The sequence below is a fragment of the Athene cunicularia genome (genome assembly GCF_003259725.1).
Source record: "Athene cunicularia isolate RWA chromosome 2 unlocalized genomic scaffold, athCun1 chr2_part1, whole genome shotgun sequence".
NCBI lineage: Eukaryota > Metazoa > Chordata > Aves > Strigiformes > Strigidae > Athene > Athene cunicularia.
In genome coordinates this window covers 148,941,579-148,961,166 of record NW_020799095.1, presented here as the reverse complement: position 1 = coordinate 148,961,166, position 19,588 = coordinate 148,941,579, and the positions used below count along the sequence as shown (strand labels likewise).

Below are 19,588 nucleotides of genomic sequence, written 5' to 3'. Positions count from 1 at the left end.
TGAATCATTCTGTGAGACTTTCACTTCAGCAACTCTGGCTTGTTCTCTTGGTCTTTGGCTTTCCTCCATCGAAGTACCTGATGGACATTATCTAGAGACATCAGTGTTGTTGCTGCTCCTCTCCCCTCCTCAGACCACGGCTCTCCTGGTTCACAAACAAAGAGGAATAAAACTAGTATTTTAGAACGGTTCTAACACAAAAAAAGTGGTTGATTGACTAAAATTCCCCTGTCACAGTACAGCTGAGTGAGGCTTGCTTTTCTGGGCTTGACAATCTCTTCTACCTTTCATGTGAGAATTATTTACTCATTTGGGCATCTCTTGCCTTGAGTTTTGCTGACCTACTTGTTTGTGCAAAGTCATGCACAGTTTGTGCAAAGTGAGGTGTTTGCTGGAAGTCTTGAGCCTGGTTCCTAGCTGCAGTGAATGGCAGGGACCAGTGTGTCTGCATCGGCTGGGGATGCAACCTCCAGTTTAAAAGGAAATATCCAATGGAAATTTCTTTATCCCCACTGTAAAGATGAGCACAAACACCCTGTCTTCTTCTGCAGCCTGTTTTTTAAAATCAACCCAAAACTGAGTGAGAAGAGCAAGCATTGCTGGAATATGTGTTTCCACTGAGATTAAATATGTATTTGTATTCAGCTTTCCCAAAAGTGGGAAAGAGGGAGTTGGGTGCAGAAATGCAATTAGCCATGGCTCAGGATTCTTTATATACAGGTGGGTCAATGAGTTGTGAGTGCTCACGTGGACACGTGACAAAGTAGCAAGAACGACTTACTTTGTGTTAGTATGAGCAGAAGAAATAACACAAAATGTTAATAAAGTTTGGTATTCACTTCCAAGCTGCTCCTTTGGGTGATGTAGACAGAAGTGAACCTGGCAGGTGATGGTAAATGTTTTTCTTGTGGAATAGTTGTTGTCTTCCTGTCAGTATCATTCATTCCCTTTTCTTGAGAGTTTTGAGATCCTGAAAGAAAGACACTGTAAGAATACTGATATATTATTTTTTTATATATATTAATTTCTGACTTCCTGTGGTGTCAATAAGCATCACCTATCAGCTGGGCCATGAAGTAGTTTTTCCAACTAAAAGGTTAATTCATAGAGATCCTAAAAGGCTTTGCTAAGCCCATCAGTGAAAAAGCAAGGCTTTCCAATCACCCTTCTCAGTGGCTTGTATCATCCTCATCTTCTGCCTTCCAATACGTGTTGGACAATGTTTTCTCTCTCGGTACAATAATCACTTAGAGAAGGTCCTAGAGGTAAAATAGAATGGTCCTGTACCTGTTTGTGGTCGTGTGGCAGAGATTGTGTCTTCCCTTTTTTTTGTGACTATCCAGTATTGCGGCGTTATGTTGGCACCCGAGGATGCCAACATAGTGGATGTGTGTAGGTAAATGAGCAGGAAAGGAGAGAGAAGAAAAGGGAAAATAAATAAATAAAAAAGCCATATTCTTTTGGCTTATTGAAGTGCTTAAAAAAAGGATTTAACTTTTAAGTAGGAGATTGTTAGGTCTTTGTGCTTTTTTTTTGCCCTGACAGCCGTTTTTAATGTAATTTTTATATGCCATTTGCATTAAACTTGATCCTTCTAATTTTCTGAAGTACTGTTTCTCTTGTATTTGAATCTTTGGAGGATGGTGATACCGCCACCACTGTCTTCTGTGCTAGTGACTGTGTCTTCTGATTCAGAGCTCCTGTATACTGAAGCCAATAATGATTCACTCTCACAGCAGTGGTGTGAGCAGTCTCAGCTTTTATATGCCATCTGTGTGAGTGAGCTGAATCTGCAGAAATGGGACCCTGTACACATGGCTTTTCCTCTGTTCATGGATGAAAATATTAAAGCAAATCCGTATGGTCCATGAGATGTTTTCTGTGTCAGGAAGGGAGTAAAACTGCCTGTCAAACCAAGCTGTTCTCTCTGATGAAAGGGGACTGTTTTTAAACACTCCTTTCCATAGTATTTTGCATGCCAGCCATGTGTGTTTTCTCATCTGACATCTCATTGAGATCCTTGGCTTCGGTACTGCAGGAGGGAAGGGTGTGCTGGGAGAGAAGGAAATAATCTCTCAATATGTACACAAGCACGTGTGCACACACGCGTTCTTAAATCAATCTTAAATGAATTGAATTTTTTAGGAACATGAAAGAAAATTAATCTGATTTAGCCAGGCATAATTGCTTCCCTTTTGTTTGGTTTTTCTATTTTCACATGAAGATATTAGGAAGCAATGCTCTGAGCTATTATTAGATACAAAGGTGGAGACAGAGGGCAAAGGGTTCATTTAGAATTCCTACAGCGGAGCATTGAATTTTAAAGCTAAAAGGCAAGTTGATGAGCAGCTTGAAAATAAAGATTCATCTGCTTGGCTTACTGAGTATTTCTGAAGGTTCATGCTGGTCTGGCGAGCTAACCATTCATGCGGCTGTAAGACCTGCTGGCTGGAGGAACCAGATGATTTTTTTTTTTTTTTTTTAATGAAAGCACTTACCTTGCAGGGAGAAGCTTGAAAACATAAACTGATATAAAGTAACCAATTGATATAAGTGCATTTCTTTTAAGGGAAGCCACTGGACTTCACTTCTGTGGCAGAAGGCTGGGAAGCATAAAGATTATTCACACGCACACATTTTTGTGTTTTGTAAAATTCAAGTCAGTTAATCCTAGGTAATAGGATACCATTATAACCACTACTTCACCTCCATGATTTTAGGGCAATCCTGCAAGTAGCAGTTTGATCATGTCGGGCAGGAAAGCCCGTAACATTAGAGTGTGCTATTGCAAAAGAAATCCAACACCAAACAGATTTTCTAGCCCTTTCCTAAAATGCAGTGGTGATTATAGCTTCCTTTCACAGAATCACAGAACGGTTGATGTTGGCAGGGATCTCTGGAGGTCATATGGTCCAAACCCCCTGCTCAAGCAGAGCCACCTAGAGCCACTTGCCAAGGACCACGTCAAGACAGCTTCTCAGTATCTCCAAGGATGGAGAATCCTCCGCCTTCCTGGGCAACCTGTGCCAGTTCTTGGTCACCCTCACAGTAAAAAAGTATTTCCTGATGTTCAGAGGGAAGCTCCTGTGTTTCGGTTTGTGCCCATTGCCTGGCACTGGCCAGCACTGAAAAGAGCCTGGCTCTGTCCTCTTTACCCCCTCCCCTGAGGTATTTATAGACATTGAGGGGATTCTCCTGAGCCTTCTCTTCTCCAGGCTGAACAGTTCCAGCTCTCTCAGCCTTTCCTCATAGGAGAGATGCTCCAGTCTCTTAATCCTCTTCATGGTCCTTTGCTGGACTCTCTCCAGTATGTCCATGTCTCTTGTACTGAGGAGCCCAGCACTGGACCCAGCACTCCAGGTGTGGCCTCACCAGTGATTTCATTGTCAAAATATGGGCATCTCCTTCAGAAAGGAAAGATGGCATGGGGGCTGTTCAAACTGGGAAACCAGCATGGATTTTGGGTAGCTGCAGCTTCACTGCAGGGTTGCTTTGTGCTCCCTCTGCCAAGCCTCTTGTAGCTGGGACTTGCTGCTGCATTTGGGCAGCTTTGGTCAAGGAGGGGTTTTCATCTGGGTAGCTCAGCTTTGCTGACCTGACCTCTGGAATAAATGTCCCTTTCTGAACTTGTTTCTTCTTTGGGACTAGCGCTTTTTTTTTTTGCTTTTTTTTTTTTTTTCTTTTCTCTTCTCCCAGTTGCTGTGCTAAGGCTTGTTCAGTTTGCCAGACTAAAGGGCATCGCAGGAACATGCGTAATTTTGTCAAAGACAACAAAACAAAAATAAGTAAAAAAAAAATCACTTTGGTGTAATTTTTTTTTTTTTCTGTGAAAGCTCCTGAAGAATAAAAATAGTGTCTTTTCTTGAAGAGGGGATATTACTAATGTAAATCTGATGCTGTTGGCAGAGGAATAATATGCTGTATGCCATACAGCAAGCGACTGAGGAGGAGCTGGGGTGATCGAAATGCCTCATGGACATATGAAACTGTGGGGATAGGTATTCACACAGAGGATGCTTTCTTACATGTGCCCAGGGCTTTCTCTTATCTCTGAACATGAACCCATAGTGAAATAGAAATGTTCCTGTATTAATAGTGCATCAGAGATAACCCTCATCTGAAAAATACAGTAATACTGCACAACTGGGAACCTTTTAGAGCAGGGAATTGGACTAGCAATTTCATAGTGTGTTGATAATGAAACATTTTGGTTCTGTATAAGCAAATGGGCAAGGTTAGTGGACACATTACTCCAGCTGTCATTGTCCCAGCAGTAACCAATTTAGAGGCGTTATATTTTTTGCTATCCCAGTAAGGGAAGGAAAAGTAGAAAGTTAGAAAGAGAAATCCTAGAATGAATGAAAGTGCAAAGAGTGAACAAGCTCATAGTACTGCCGTATGATTATAAAATCCTTTTTTTTCCTTATAATCTAGACTTTAACATATGTATTACATTGCAAATTCTGACAATGCCTGTCCTGCTCCAAAAGGTCACCTTCATCCAGCAGGATTTGTTCTGGCTGTAACACGTGAACGTGGGCATCCAACCCCGTATCTATCTAGTTACAGTTTGTATTGATGATTCCTGTTTGTATGGTTGATGCTGCTGATTTGCAGGAGACTCATGAGAAGTTGCCTGTAGCTTTGGCCTTCAATAGAGAAGGTTAAAAAATATCTTTTGGTGCCTGTGTGGAGATCATAATTGGATTTTTTAATAGCTCTTTCAACAGTTGTCAACAATATTGGACCTTCATGAACTGTTTTTGGCACGTAGTTTCCCCGCAACACTACCCTCCACAGCACTGCAGCGTTGGGTTTTCTTTCCTAAGGTTACTTGTCAGGCACTCTGGTTTTCACCTAACTTTTCTTGTTAAGTTTCCTATCAAGACTAATAGTTTCTAGAGCAGGAGTCCAATATCATGTGGAATTGTTTTCTTGATTTGCAGATATCCTTGTTGACGGCAAGCTTTGTGACTGTGATATCGTGGTGAACTGCAAAGTGGGAGACCCCATCCCGTTGGAGGTGAAGCTGACCAACTGGAGCAAACACAGCGTGGGGCCCTTCGCTCTCACAGTGACACCCTATCAGGATTACCAAAACGGGGTGCACAACTATGAGCTTCAGGATGCTATCACCTTTGTGGGATCCAACACCTTCTACATCGATTCGGTGAGTCTTTCTGTCAGCTGTATCATGTTTTTGGATGACGTGTATTTGCAGAAAAGGGCTTCATTATTCAGTTGTGCATTTTAAGGCAGATTAATTTTTGGAAAGCATCATGACTATGGCAGCTCTTGCTAAAGGTGCTTGCTAGGTTTTTTCTCTCTGAAATGGTTTAAGACTGTAATTACCTATCATGTAAAACACTAGTAAACTATCAGAGACAGTAACTTTTGGTCACTCCAGATCTGACTAAATGTGAATGGGTAACCTAGATAAGTGTTTAATACCATATTGCTGGTCCCTTGAGCCATCCATTGCACCTACAGTAACAGATTTTAAGTAACTTTTTCTCTTTACTCCATAAGAAATATTCCCCAGGCTGAGCCAAGGAACTCAACAAATCAGTTTTAGTCAGGTCCTGAGGAAATGCAACAGACTGCAAAAAGAAAATGCTAAACATTAATGACCAAACTGATGAGCTTCTTTATTTCCTTGTCACTTAGCATACTCTTATAAAACTATAAAAAAAAATAGAAAACACGCCTAAAGGAGACAAAGAAGTCCCTTTTTAGAACAATTGAGATTTTGATTTTTCTCTCAATTTCGTCTTCAGAAAATTCAAGTCTAAGAGCTTTTAGCTTCTAAGGCAAGACACTGAAAATACAGATAAAACTACTCTCTCCCACATCCTTCCCCCCAAAAATGCAACAGCAAAAAAAACCCGCAAACCCAGGAATGAAAAGCATACAGACAATTCTGCAGAGTGGAATAAGCAGTATTTCTGGTAACTTATAAAATAAACATGAAGAAGAGGGTGAGTGTTTGGGATAGTGCTTAAGACCTTTGCTTAGGTCAGCTGTTTGGATTGCTAATAAAATGTACCTGTCAAAACTGAATATATATATTGTGAACCTTAGTAAGAAAGAAATTAAAGGTTAACCACAGGGATAGTCACCATGCATATTTTTCAATTACGCATCATGGGAAGAAAGTATTTCAAAAACCTAATGAGCATGGAATATACCATCAACTTGAATTTTAATGGGGGCTAACTATATTCTTAGCTGAATAATTTAAATATGTCAACAGAAATAATCAAGAGATGGCTTTCTTTGACTCTCTTTCTGACAATGTGGATTTTTTTAATCAGAGTGTCAGTGTTTGGATGCCCAGCTGCCTAAGGGCCTGACCCTCCAGGCTAATGAGGGAAAAAGGAGATGTCAGTGTGATGTATTCTTACCTTCTGATTGAGCCTCCTACAGGGCAAAAAGTCAGGAGGTCACATCTCTTGTGCCTGCCCAGGCAGCCTTCTCATACGTTATGGTCCCCGCTTTTGCCCCATTGTTCAGTATTGTGACATTTCTCCTGTAAACACAGTCCCCAATAAGTTAAAAATAGAGTTGTTTTTTGCTATTTGTCCTCCTTTTCATGCAAAAAGGTGAAATGAAGAAAATGTCAACTCTTAGACAAGAAGCGTTATATTTCACGGTATGTAGTATTGACACTTGTCCTACACAGGCTCCTAGAGAAAATGCTTAGTCATATTTCTTTGAGGCACAGAGCCCTGATCATGGAAGAAAATTTTTCAAACAGTGTATCTAATGCTGTCAGAGGCCCTTTCATCCTCTGTAATAACTAATTCAGTAATGGAAAAAAGATTTCAGGAAGCCACACCTGTTTGGGGGACAAGAAGAAAGTCCTGGTTTGTGCATCTGGTGCTTTGGGGGAGAATGAACATACTCAGAATTGTTTTCATGCTCTGAATTTGGCAAAAAATCAGACAGACGCTGGTTAAGAAGCTGAAGAAGCTCATGGTTGGGTGAGATGAAAGAGATTCAGTTTCCTTTTTTTATAAATGAAATCTAAGACACTGGACCAGATTCCCTGCTGGTGTAACTCAGTGCTACTCTGTCGAGGCTATTATACATGTGCCCATTATTTTAATAAGTTGTAGTCATGGGCACATGATTGTTTTGCTTGTTTAATGGGGTGGCTTGAGATGCTACTGTTTCCCAGCTGCTTGTTTCTGCCACTCTGTGGGACGATGTTCCCCTCTTCCCCAGCAAACCCAGAAGGAGAGATGGTGTGAGCATTTGTTTTCGTGCAAAGTTGGCCAGTTTAGCAAAAACTACGTTCGTCAGCAGTTCAGGCTAATTGGGCTGACTTTACACTGACACTGGCAAGGAGGTGGCGAGATGATTTATTGCACTGCTGAGCTGGGTGGGAGTAAGGATGAAGAACTAGCATATGGTTTGGCATGTCAGTAGTGTATGGTCAAGAACAAGTGGGAGCATCAGGTATTACAGCAAGAGAAGATACTTCTCACGCCCTGAAAATTTGTTCTGTTGTCATGCTGATTCAGAAACTACAACATTTTTGGTACTGAACTGAATGTCATTCCTCCGGGGAAAAACAAACAAAACTCCTCTGCTTTCCTAAATGTTAGTTTCATATTAAGCCTGATACTCAGCAAATCAGAATTATTTTTGATTCCAAACTAAAAAGTTTCAAATCAGTTTCTGCTGCTACCTGGAAGATGGGGATATATACAGGAATTTTCAGCATGCACATGCAGCTTCACAGTATGAATATAAATTGTTTAAAGGGTAAAAGTCATATGATTTCATATTTCCCTTTCTTGTGGCTTGAAGTCCAGGTTAGATGATTTATCTTGGAAGTAATGTAATGCGTGCTTATTCACTTTTGTGCTCTTACTTCAACTCAGTGCAGGAGACTGACTCTGTGTCAAAGTCTGCTGGGAAATACTACTTCAAAAAGCAAATTCTTTTACTGAAAATTTTAAAGGATATTGAGATATTTCCATGCATTTTAAATTAAGTAAAATCTTTATTTTTTTCAGCACAGCTTCTATTTTGGTTAACCTTACCTTTCTATGCCTGTATTTAACAGAAAAAGTGACGTTTTGTTTAGTGTGGGGTTTTGAAACATGAGATAGCATCATGGATCCCCACCCATTAAAATACATTGCATTGATTTATTTTTTTATTTATACTTACAACCTGAAATTTAGCTTTAGACATATTATTGAAAATTCTTAGTTCTTACCAATGAGGGGTTTTTGACTAATTAGTTGATCAGAGTTGCTTCTTGCCAAATTAAAAACAATTAAAATTATCTTCTATGGAGATTCCTGTAACTACCAGCAATTCATCATTCCTTGTTGTTCCTGCTTTTTTCATTACTATTCTTAAGCAGGTTTTTTTTTGTTTTTATTTTTTTCCCCTGTATGTGTTATCACACGCTAGCTCAAGTGATTGGTAGTTGGAGATGAGGAGAAATTCATTAGTAGATGGTCATTTTGAATCATCTCAGAAGCGATGATGAACATTTGCTCACTTCTGGCAGGTCCTCTGTGGCCCATCTGGAACAAATTAGTTTTCTTGGCACAGTTTTACTCGCACTGTAAACTCTTTGGGGCAGCGAACAGTAGCTGGCACTAGCCCTAATCTCCAACTGAGCTCCCTAAGTACTACAGCAGTATAAATAAGTAGTAATTAGTTCTAAGCAATCACAGTCCCACATGGTAGCCTGAGTCAGGGAAGGATTAGGATGGATCTAGAAACTTAATTTTTCTTCTATCTCAGTGGAACAGAGCAGTAATGTGGGTATTTTTTTCTTGATTTTTCAGTAATTATTTTCTGGGGTAGAAGCTTCCCATCTTTGGTTTCCACAATTTGGTGGAATTTTAGTAAAATCTATTTCAACTCTGACTTGACTCAGCAAGAATGTATTCAACAGCATCCCAGACTGGCACAGCATATAAACACATATCTAGGTAGTGACACTACCAGACCTGCTAGAGCGAATGACTATACAAAGTTGGTCTGGATCAGGCACGAATATGTGATCTTCGTGTTTCTCAGGTTGGCTGGATCATCCATTGCAATCAGTGGGATGGTGTCAGCTACATCAGGAAACATCTGACTTGTGTACACATCTGAACAAATCACCCTGAGCTCCCTTCACTGGCAGGGGAGAGGGCAAGTCCTCAGCGTTGATGGAGTTTAAGGGATATTTCTCCTCATTCTACATCTGATCAGATGAATCGTTGTGTTGAACAGCTGGCTCAGATGTTGACATCCACTTTACAGACACTTGGGTGGATTCAGTTCCAGGCTGAGACATCTGAATGAGTGGGTGTTACCATGGGTGCTGGGTGCTGGCCAGTGAAGTTCCCATTAGTCAATGGAGATGTAGTCTGCAGCAGGAGAACATGCCTTACACTAACACAGACACCAGGGGGGAGATTCAGCTGCGTAAAAGTAGGTGTCTACTATCATTTAAGTGCTGTGGGTATCCCACCTGGCCTCCACCTACTGCCAGAAATCCTGTACCTCATCCTGTAAATCCTGCCCACCCTATGCAGATGTCCCAGTGCCTTAGGTCATCCCAAATGCCACGAGGTGCCTATGTTTAGGCAACTGTATCCTAACTCTATAGGCTGGGACTGGGTAGACCATTCTGTGTTTGCTCCGCTGACTGCATTGACTAGATGTCTTCTCACTGTAGTAGGAGCTTATTTACTTAGTGTGCAGAGAGACACCTAAATGTAGGTAGTTTAACCTCAAAATCAGTCCTGTGCCTGGTATGCCAGTTGGGGTGGATCTGGCCCTCTACTGAACTAGCTGCTGCTGATGTACTTAGGGTCTTCTGGGAATGTTTGCAGGCAGCCCCACTAGAAAGGCAGCCTTACTTTACAAAGTTAGTTACTATTCTGGAAGAGCCTCCTGCAGAGTCACTTGCACCTCAGCAGTGCAAAGGTTTCAACCTACTTTTGCTTCCCCAAACCACAAGTGTTGATTAGCGTAGTGGTTGTACAAGTGGCCACACAGATGTGGATAGTCCCCAAACCATGAGCACTGTTGTCTGGGCTGCACTCAGGGAGATGGACTGCAGGCAGAACAGGACACATACCACTACCTGCCTCGCTGGCTCTTCTCACTTGTGATGAAGAAACCCATGAATGGAGCAGAGACTTGTGCTGTAAAGGCAGGAGGAACGAGCAGCCATGTAGGTGGAACTGCAAATGAGTGGAAAGGCTATGTTGATATTGATGTGCCTGAAGCCACCTTCCTGCTTGTCAAGAGCTCTGATCAATGCTGTTACAGATATTTCTTCATGGTGCAGCTAGATTAGGGAAAACAGACAGGGAGCCTGAAGAAGGTACAAGTCCTGAGGAGGCTGCATTTGCTGTCTGCCTCCACCCATTGCTGGAATTAGTGCCCATCTCTGTCCTCTGGAAGCAAGTCTGCATCAGTTCCAGTGAGGCAAAATAAGGCAGGCAGCCCCGGGAGGAGGGGAAAGAAGCAGGAGGGGAGAGTGCTTGATGTTTTGTGTGTCCAGACACAATGCCAGAGGGCAAGAACTTGCAGCCAGCGAGGAGGGGAGATGCCAAGGACAGGGGTCAGGAGAACAGCTGTGGCTGCTCTGATCACTCACGTGGATGGAACGATGCTGATTACAAGTTTGCTGTAGGTCAGCAAAAGGGCTCAGCACCAAAGCCAAAGGGAGCCTGGGCTCTGTCAGCGCTGATGGTGTTGCTGCTTGTGAACAGCCAGGCCCCTGCATGGGAGCAGAAATTTAGGTAGGTTCAACAAAGAAGCCTGATACCCCAGGGAACTGTACAGGGTACATGTCTGCTGGCTAATGAAGACCCAAAAAAATCTAGAATAGGAGAAAATGGAAACAAACAGCTCATTCCCCTCGCATCTGAAAGCTACAGAGAACCTTCCTCACTAGAGGTGGTGACAGGCAGTCTTCAGCTCTCTGGCATGTTCTTGAGGTGCCTGATGCCCTGGAAACATTTTCTAGTGGTTCATGTCCCCCCTCTTCCCCACCATGGTCTAGTCATCATCCTTGTTCTGGTCTTCCTATGCAATGGCAAGATGCCCTTCCGCTAAGGATGTCCACACACCCCTTCCCAGTTAACACCCAATTGCTGATGTCCCAGTTTACCACATGACCAAATTTTTTACAGTGGTCAAGAATCCTGATAACCAGTCTCGGAGCCTTAGCCTCATCCTTTCACTGTTTCAGGTGGCAATCTCCCATCGGTTCCTAGTGAAGTCCCTTGTGAAGGTTTTCTCCCCCTGAATCTAATCAAGTCCAGCACATCCAGAGAGCTCAGTGCTTCTGGCTCCAACACCAGAGTTTCTGGCATGGTTGGGCTTGGGTCTCGGCTTGGCTGACCAGTGGTACGTCATGCTGTTCTTTGGAATCAGTGCCGGACTCTGTAACATGATGGACACCGAGGTGTTTGGAGGTGACCAAAGAAAAGCCCATTACCAATGAGTGTTCAAGTAAAGCAGAAAATACACGGGCACAGGCCTACCTGTGAAAGTAGGGATGACCCCGTGAGTATATCTTGCATTGATGGTCTGAGGTTCCACAGAGCAGAGAGGAACTGGTAAGATAATCTTGGCTGAGGGAAGACCAGTATGGAGCAGCATCAGATGCCTTTTATCAGATCTTTTCTGCTGACATGAAGTTGCCTTTTCACAATTTTTTGAATAAATTTCATACGGTGGAATGTCTTTGTGCTGGTTCCATGTTTTGCATGTGCAGCAACTTTAATGCAATTCTGGGCACCCTGAAACTGGATTGAACATCTTGTGAAAGCAGATATTAATTCAAACATTATCACATACTGAACAGTCGTGGGATTGTAAAAGAAATTACTTAAGTGTCTTGCTGAAATGATGGACTGAAATATAATGTTTGTTGTAAAGATATGAATTGTAAATGATTTTGTGATGGAGATACATAAATGTAGAAACTGTGCACTCTGTATTTAATTTGGACGTTAAATCAGGGTGGCTACTTTTTGTGGGATGTTTCTTGCTAAACTTAATTATTTCAATGATAGTGAATATGAAAGATTCCTGATTAGAATTTGCATTCAGACTGGTCTGAATAATAAGTGGGGATAAATTTAGTTATTGCTAAGTTGTTAAATGGTGTTTAACCATGTGTTTAACATGCGTTCCAAGACATGATTTAGACCTTTAATATAGATGTTGATAAATGCAGTCTAAGGAAAGATTTTGGGTGACATTGGCCTTAAATCAGTGCTGTTCTGGAGATCTGTATTGTGGTTTGAGCTGTGCCACAGCTTTGCTCCATGAGAGAATAATACAGGATTTAATTTCCAATGCTCCAGTTTTGCCATTGCTAGAATACAGACAAGATCTTTACTCCTCTTTGTGTGAAAGCAATATCGAGATGTGAATCTAGAGTACTCTGAGATCATTTGAAGGAGCTACGGAATTGCGAAGTACAGGTCTCTTCTTTTGTTCCTGGTTTAAATATACTGATTTTCATGTTCTCTTTTCCAGGTGAAGCCCACGAAAGACTCTGTGTACTTTGGAGCACTTCTCTTTCTCTACACGGGCGATTTCTACTTGAATATAAAATTCCATGAAGACAACTGCAGCAGGGAGCTGCCTCTCTCCTGGTTCTGCCTTCCTAGTGTCCACATCCGTGCTATGGAGCCTATGGTCCAAACTAAGCTGTAGACGTGCTGTGTGCTATTTGATTAACCACAGTGCACAGAAATGCTTGGCACATCCTTCGCCTGACCCCAGCTTGTTTCTGTCCAACCCAGGCCACAGTCCCTACTTTGGAGGAACAGCTGAACACTTTCTGAATTGGCTGATAGTCATCTGGGCAGCTGCTTTAGCTAATTTCAGAGAGAGAGAGAGAGAGATTATAACTATGCTAGAGTTTTCCTCTGTGTCCAAAAGCCTTTGAAACTGCTAATAGATGCATTATAGTTTCATATACGTTATTGATATCAGTAGGTTTGAAAGGGTCTTGAGGGCTGAATTTAAGAGGGCTGAATTTAACCATGTGTTTGAAGGTCTCAATTCCAGCCTGAATAATCCATTTTCAGCTTTTTTTTTCAGCAAGAGTTGTGTATCTTTATGAAATTCCTCCTGGCTTATGCCTGACCCGTGGCATATACCCTTGAGGTGTAGTTCTCTCAGATTTGTTCAGTGGCTTGTTCTTGTTCACTTGTTTGTTGAGTATTTGGTGTCTTTGGTAGTAAATAGCAGTAGTGATGCTTTTTCTTGTGTTACTGAAAGTAAGAATAGCAAATGTGCCTCCAGTTATTCTCTTCCTCCCCTGAGCCCAGTGCCACTTGCTCCTGGTAAAGTCACTGACTTTAGTTTGGTAGATCTATGAACAAGAAATGAAAGAAGGCAAGAAGTGAATGGAGAGCTAAAGAGTTTTGTCCTTGCGAAAGGAAATAAGCCAATTTTGGGGTGACCTAGGGTTTGCCTGTGAATTCGGGCTTTCACAGTTCTGATTTATACAATCACAATCTCTTGAAACATTTGCAAACACGTATAGAGTCACCAGAATTAATCAGCTGGTCATTAATATCACTTTGCGTGAGTTTTTGCAAACTCTTCGGATCAGATTTTTCATGCTAATACACTAGACTTGACTACGTGGTTGTGTTTTCCTTCTTATTTTTAGAATGTTTAAGTGTAATTGTTAGGCAATTAAGGCCATGGAACTTCTGACCATAAAAGCAGTTGGTGAATATACTGAAAAGGTAGTCTGTTGTCTTTCAGAATAATGTTTTTGTATAGAGACCTGCTTTTATCCCGTATAAAGCAGTGAGATTTCTTAGATGTATGATTAATATATTACTTTGTGGACCATATTTTTCAAACCTGTCTCAATCTTTTGTTAAATTTACAGCCTGCCACTCTTAAAATTGGTGGTAGTATACTTTCAGGGGTGGATACACCAAGATGTTGCAGGGGTGCTCCAGTTAGTTCTTTATGTGCTGAATCTACATGCACAGCCTCTTTGCAGATTTTTTTGTTTAGGCTTCACCCAAATGTGGGCACACCACCTGATGCCCGATCTGGTCCTCCCTGCTCATGCTGTGGAGCATGAGCCCAGATAGCTTATCTGGCTCTCTGCACCATGCCCAGTTGTACTTTTAGATGTGACGGGTGTTCTCGCCGTAGGAATGACAGTGCTCAAAACTCTATTGCATGTTTGATAATGACTGATGTATTCATCTTAAATATCTTTCTAATTTGAGGGAACTATAGCTATAGCATGATAGCTCTATTTTCAGTGCATGCAGGGTATTATTTCTAAAAAACTGTATTGTGGCAAAGTTATCAGTGTTTTTTTCTTGAGCTGTGGCTCTGTACACAGCTTGGAATGCCAGAGTGGAAGTGTTCAGTCTTAAACTGATGGAAATCTAAGACCAGCTGAAGGTTTACTTGCAATGATGTACTGCTCCGTCAGCTGCCAGCATGCAATGTACAGTAAGAAAACTGTTCCTTAGACTTGCACGCCGGTTCTGGGCCAGAGACACCCATGGAAAGAGGGTCCAAGCAGCTGAGTTAGGCATGTTTTTGCATTAGTGGAGCTCATTTGACCACTTCGTGCCACGAGGCTGAATTCTCTGTCACTACATAGGCATATACACAGAAAAATAAGATCCCAGGAGAGCAGGAATTAAACCAGTTAATCTTCTCCATAAAAGCTTGCTTTTGACATGTGTCTGTACTATGTTACACAACACTGTTGCAGCGAAATCCAAATTGGGTTTTATTCAGTATTCCCAGGAGGTAATCTGCAGATGCTAGGAATACAGCTAAAGCTTTGTAAGGACCACATTGCATTTGAAACAAAAATATTGTGAAGCAGGTGCTGTTGCAGTCAGGATGCTTTAGCTTACCCAGCTAAAGGATCATTTCCTAGTTTAGTTTTGAGAGCATTCTGAGAACAGAGGATACTGTTCTGCAAAGCCTGTACTGGGATGCAGCACTCCTGTGCCCTTTACTTATAAAGGATCCTGATCCACAGCCTGCTGAAACTGTTGGAATGGGAACAGGTTTTACTGTAACAAAAGCAAACTGCGTATTTCCAATATGCCATTATAAATCTGCCATATGTGCTCATAACTATAAGTTCTTATGTGTGAACTGACCCTTAATGGTCTATCTGTTCATTATATAGTAGACCACTCTGTCCCTTGTTAACTTTGATGCTTAGTTGCTTTTGGCATTTATGATATCTTTCACAATTTGCTCACACTTCTACTTGTCTTGGTGAGAGAGATTAAACACAAGAAATTCTTCCTTCTGGGGATCATTCATGATTTGTCCAGAAGGAGAATATTTAAGTGTCAGTGTCATTTGGGGAAGGTACTTGAAATGAAGAAAGCTCCATCACTTTTGGTTTTCTTTTTAATGGAAGTTTTCACTGGGATTGCTGTCAAGATTGGTCCTTGCAGTGCTTGAAAAAAGGATGATGCTTTTCCGATCTGCTCTCTTTTTCTGGAATTGAAAACTTGTTTTTATTTCTCCGAACCACCCAGCTATTATTTTGAACATGATGAGCCAAACTGCGCATTGTTACACAGATGTAAATCTGATATGATCCCACTTGGTTGAATTAAATCATTCCTAATTTAAATCACCATTGCTGAGAGCAGGCATTGGTCCAATCAATGTATGCATTGGAGAAGCATAAGTTGTGTAAATTTAGCTGTCTGAATAAATACTTATCTTGTGTTATTTATATCTCTGCCTGTCTCTTCTGTCTATAATTCTCGATAGTGTTCTTGTGTGTTTTTACTAGTAATAATAACATATTTCTTGATGCTGCATTCCGTCTTTGAAAGAATGTATTTGACCCTGGAACTGAAATTTCAGCTTCACTCAAACTTTCTCTTCCTAGAAACTCAAGAGAACTCAGAGCTGATGCAAGATGTGTGCTCCCTGGCGTGACTCCTGTGTCAGTGTCCATTAACTGTCAGCTGAGGGGAGAGAGATGCACTCACATGAAAGGTTACTTATACCTCAGTATCCTCATACTGACAGTGAGGGTGGGGAAACACTGGCACAGGTGTCCCAGAGATGCCCCATCCCTGGAAACATTCAAGGTCAGGTTGGACGGGGCTCTGACCAACAAGATGTAGTTCAAGATGCCCCTGCAGAGGGGTTGGGCTAGATGACCTTTAAAGGTCCCTCCCAACCCAAACTTATGATTCTATGATCCTTTCCATCCTTTACAGAAACAGCTCCAAGGCTGGAAGGAGAACGACTGATGGAGCTGGTATGTCTGGGAAGACTGACTGGCAGCACTGGTTTTGTGTGCACCATCTGATGTCCAAGCCTGTTTGAGCTCCTTATGTCAAACAGTCCTGAGGGTCCTGTGTTTAGGTTCCCAGTCTACAGGTTCTTAAGCTTTCCTTAGAGCCAGCTTCGCTCTCCCTTCCTTGGATCCTCTGGCTCCCTTCCTGGGTGTGGACTCTGTCTCTCACTGACATGGGACCGTGCATCCATCCCACTTGCAGTAGAACAGTGCTGTCTGCCAGCTCCGCGGGATGTTAGGCATAACGTCTAGAGCTCTGGTCTTGCAGGTCAGTGGTTTGGGCACAGGTGGGATTTGAAGGCTTTCCTACAGGTACATGCTTTGCAGAGGTTTGTAAACACTAATGCTCTTAATGCAGAAGGCACATAGATCTGGACAGTTTTCATGTTCTTCAGTGTAAAATGATACGTTTACTTTTGCAGGTTAGATCATTCTGGGGCTTAGGTCAGGGTCCTTGGGTTGTCCAGCATCTTTCGATTTTAGCTCTTGGTTTCTCATCTCTCTTTTTCACCTCATCCTTCCCACCAATTCTTCCACTCTCTGCTTTTCTGTTTTTCTTTCGTTAGTTCCAACAGAAAAGGATTAGCATGTCTGTCACTTTGTTTTTCACAGGCCTGTTTCTTTCAGGACCTGTTTTTACAAGTTGTCTCTCACAATATCCCTTTCTTTTTCTGTCTCCTTCCTCTGCATCTCCATCAGAGCCCACCTAATGCTTTGGTCATCTATTGGGAAAAAAACAACCAACCAAACAAAACGCTTCAAACCCTATTTCACTTGTTAAATTGGAGTTTGGCTTTCATATCCTCTCTTAAAAGCATCTTGAGATATTTCAGTTGAATGAGAACTTGTCTATTCTATTACCATCTGGTGTTGCTTGTTGGAGCGATACTTAGGCTACTACATTAATGATACATCAATTCCATAACATCAATGGGACTTGTGCTGTATATAGGTGACACGTCATTTAACATGTATTGATTCCCCTTTTTCCCTGTGTTCCTGATTCAGCAAGATAACTAAGCATGTGCCTAATGTTAAGCACATTAATAGACCCAATGATTACAGCTAATTCAGTCGCACATCTGCCTGGGGAACTTGCTAAACCTGTGTCCAGATACACAATCTGCATTTGAACCCTCAAATTTTGAGATTGAGGCCTCTGTCCCGTTACGTTGCATGAACCATCACCACTGGCTCCCAGGATCTGTGGTATGAGGAGAAGATAACTCATCAAGACCTGGCACTGCCATTATAATATGTGAGGGATAGATATATACGTCTGGGAGTGCAGAAGATCCTTCCAAGCCAGTAAGTGCTCATGTATATCTATACCAACCACAGTAATGGACCTTGAAGGCATAAATCATGTGCATAGACTTGCTTGGGAAATCACATTACACCCAAGGCTGTGCCCATCAGCTGTGTACTAGGTGAGATGGTGCTCAGCCACCTTCTGCTTGCATTTGCTCTTCCAAGTGTTCCTCTTCCAAGGGCTGGTACCAGCACAGGCTGTGCCGATGTCCTCTCAGGCTCCCATTCTCCACATCTGTAGGAAATCTTCCCAGGAACTTGGCGTAAGGGAAGATGTATGTAAGCAGAGGAAGCAGAGCACTGCTTGTGTGATGAGGGAGTGCTGGGTGCTCTGGAGAGGAGAATTTGCTATGGCCCAACGTACTCTTGGTATCATGACTGAAGAAGGGTAATTGCAGCCCCTTTTCAGCGTGTATTCAGTGTGAACAAAACAATGTAGACACTGCCAGAAAGAAATCAGGCCAACTATTGAAACAGTTTAACAATGAACATCTTGTTAATGGCTATGAGGATGTCATCACTAATCTGTGTCAGAAACAGGGCCCCTCTGCTGTCCAAACTCTGCCCAAGCTCTCACAGAACCGGCCGGGCCGATGGCTGATGCCATGCTCCGGTTTAGGCACCTGCCTGCCACCTCCTTTCCCACCAGCACAGATGCCATTCCCTCCCCATCCCTTTGCCCAAGTCACCTCTTCACACAGCCGCACCCGGCTGCACCCATGCAATGGTTTTGGCTTGAAGAGGGAAATGAAAAAGCAGGGGAGTGTTTTCCTTTAGTGTGTGTACACAGGTGTGAGGGGGTTATTGATGTGCAGCTCCATCACTGCACAGACTGTTGAAGCCTCCGAGGTTGCAGCATCCCTCACGGACACATTTGCTGCTCTCTTTGGGGCAGCACAAGAGGTAAGTAAATAAGCAGTGGGGTAGAATAAGGGAGGGTGGAAATACAGAGAGAAAACACACAGAGCTACAACCAGAGACCCCTCTGTAAGGAGCCTGAAGTTAACTGAGATGAATCAAGGCCAAATGGGTTATGTAACTGCCACGACATAAAAAATAGGTTATGCTGTATATTAAGATTTCATTTATAAATTGTTTATAAAGCATTCATAAATGTTAGATGTGGTAAGCACGTTACGCACACGAATACTTTGTGTTCCAACATTATCGATGGCTGTATATATGGCAGCTGCAGGTATTATAGATGGTTAAGTCGCAGTTCTAGAGACCAGCAGTTCAATAGCAATATACAATAAAAGATTCATCAATCACTTAAACACATATTAAGCATTTATGTGTTCTTTATAAATGGAACCTTAATATGAAGTGTGACCTTAAGAAGTGTGAAACAGGGAACTTTTCCCCTTTCATCTTTTTTTTTTTTTTTCCTTTCTAAAAAAAACCTAAAATACCTCACAAATCACCAGTTTAATAATGATTGTGCATTCCTTCACCCTGGGCTTGAGACGCCACAGGCTCCTGAGAGTTAAAAAGGGTTCATGGAATGAGTGTGGCATTTGGATGTGCTCCTCTCTGCCTGCAAATATGTTCTAGGTCAGTTGAGGGTGTGGGCTCCAGGAGTGCAGAAGGATGTCACCCCAGGAGAATGTCACCTTTCTAGCTAGGGTGTCTGCAGATCCCTGGAGGAGGCACAAGAGCAAAGGTAGTGTGAGTGTAAAGTAAGGAAAGAGCAGAACAGAAGAGCTGTGAAATGAGATTTGAACAAGATAATTTAATTAAAATAAACCCTACAGCCAGCTGTGGGCATTTGCATACACGGAAGATGACACCAGAGAAGATGCCACTCTTGCAGACCCCCAGCACAAGGCAGACCAGGTAAGAGGTTTCTCCTTCCCTATCGTGGCACCTCATCTGCAATGTAAAAAAAATCTGGAGGAAGGTCTAAAGGAGTAAAGGCTGCCCAACCCCTCCCCTCCCATCCCATCCCCTCCCATCCCCTCC

The 19,588-nt window shown here is 42.2% G+C and overlaps 1 protein-coding gene across 3 annotated transcripts in view; it reads left to right on the top strand.

Moving 5' to 3' along the window:
* TRAPPC9 (trafficking protein particle complex 9) overlaps window positions 1–15,730 on the top strand; it is a 546,185-nt gene extending 530,455 nt beyond the window's left edge. For all 3 annotated transcript variants that reach the window (XM_026841777.1, XM_026841775.1, XM_026841776.1), the window contains 2 exons: window positions 4,947–5,170; window positions 12,520–15,730. In XM_026841777.1, the coding sequence (XP_026697578.1) occupies window positions 4,947–5,170; window positions 12,520–12,699 (404 nt within the window). In that variant the 3' untranslated portion in view covers window positions 12,700–15,730. The remainder of the gene's footprint in view (window positions 1–4,946; window positions 5,171–12,519) is intronic.
* The last annotated feature ends 3,858 nt before the right edge of the window (window positions 15,731–19,588 follow it).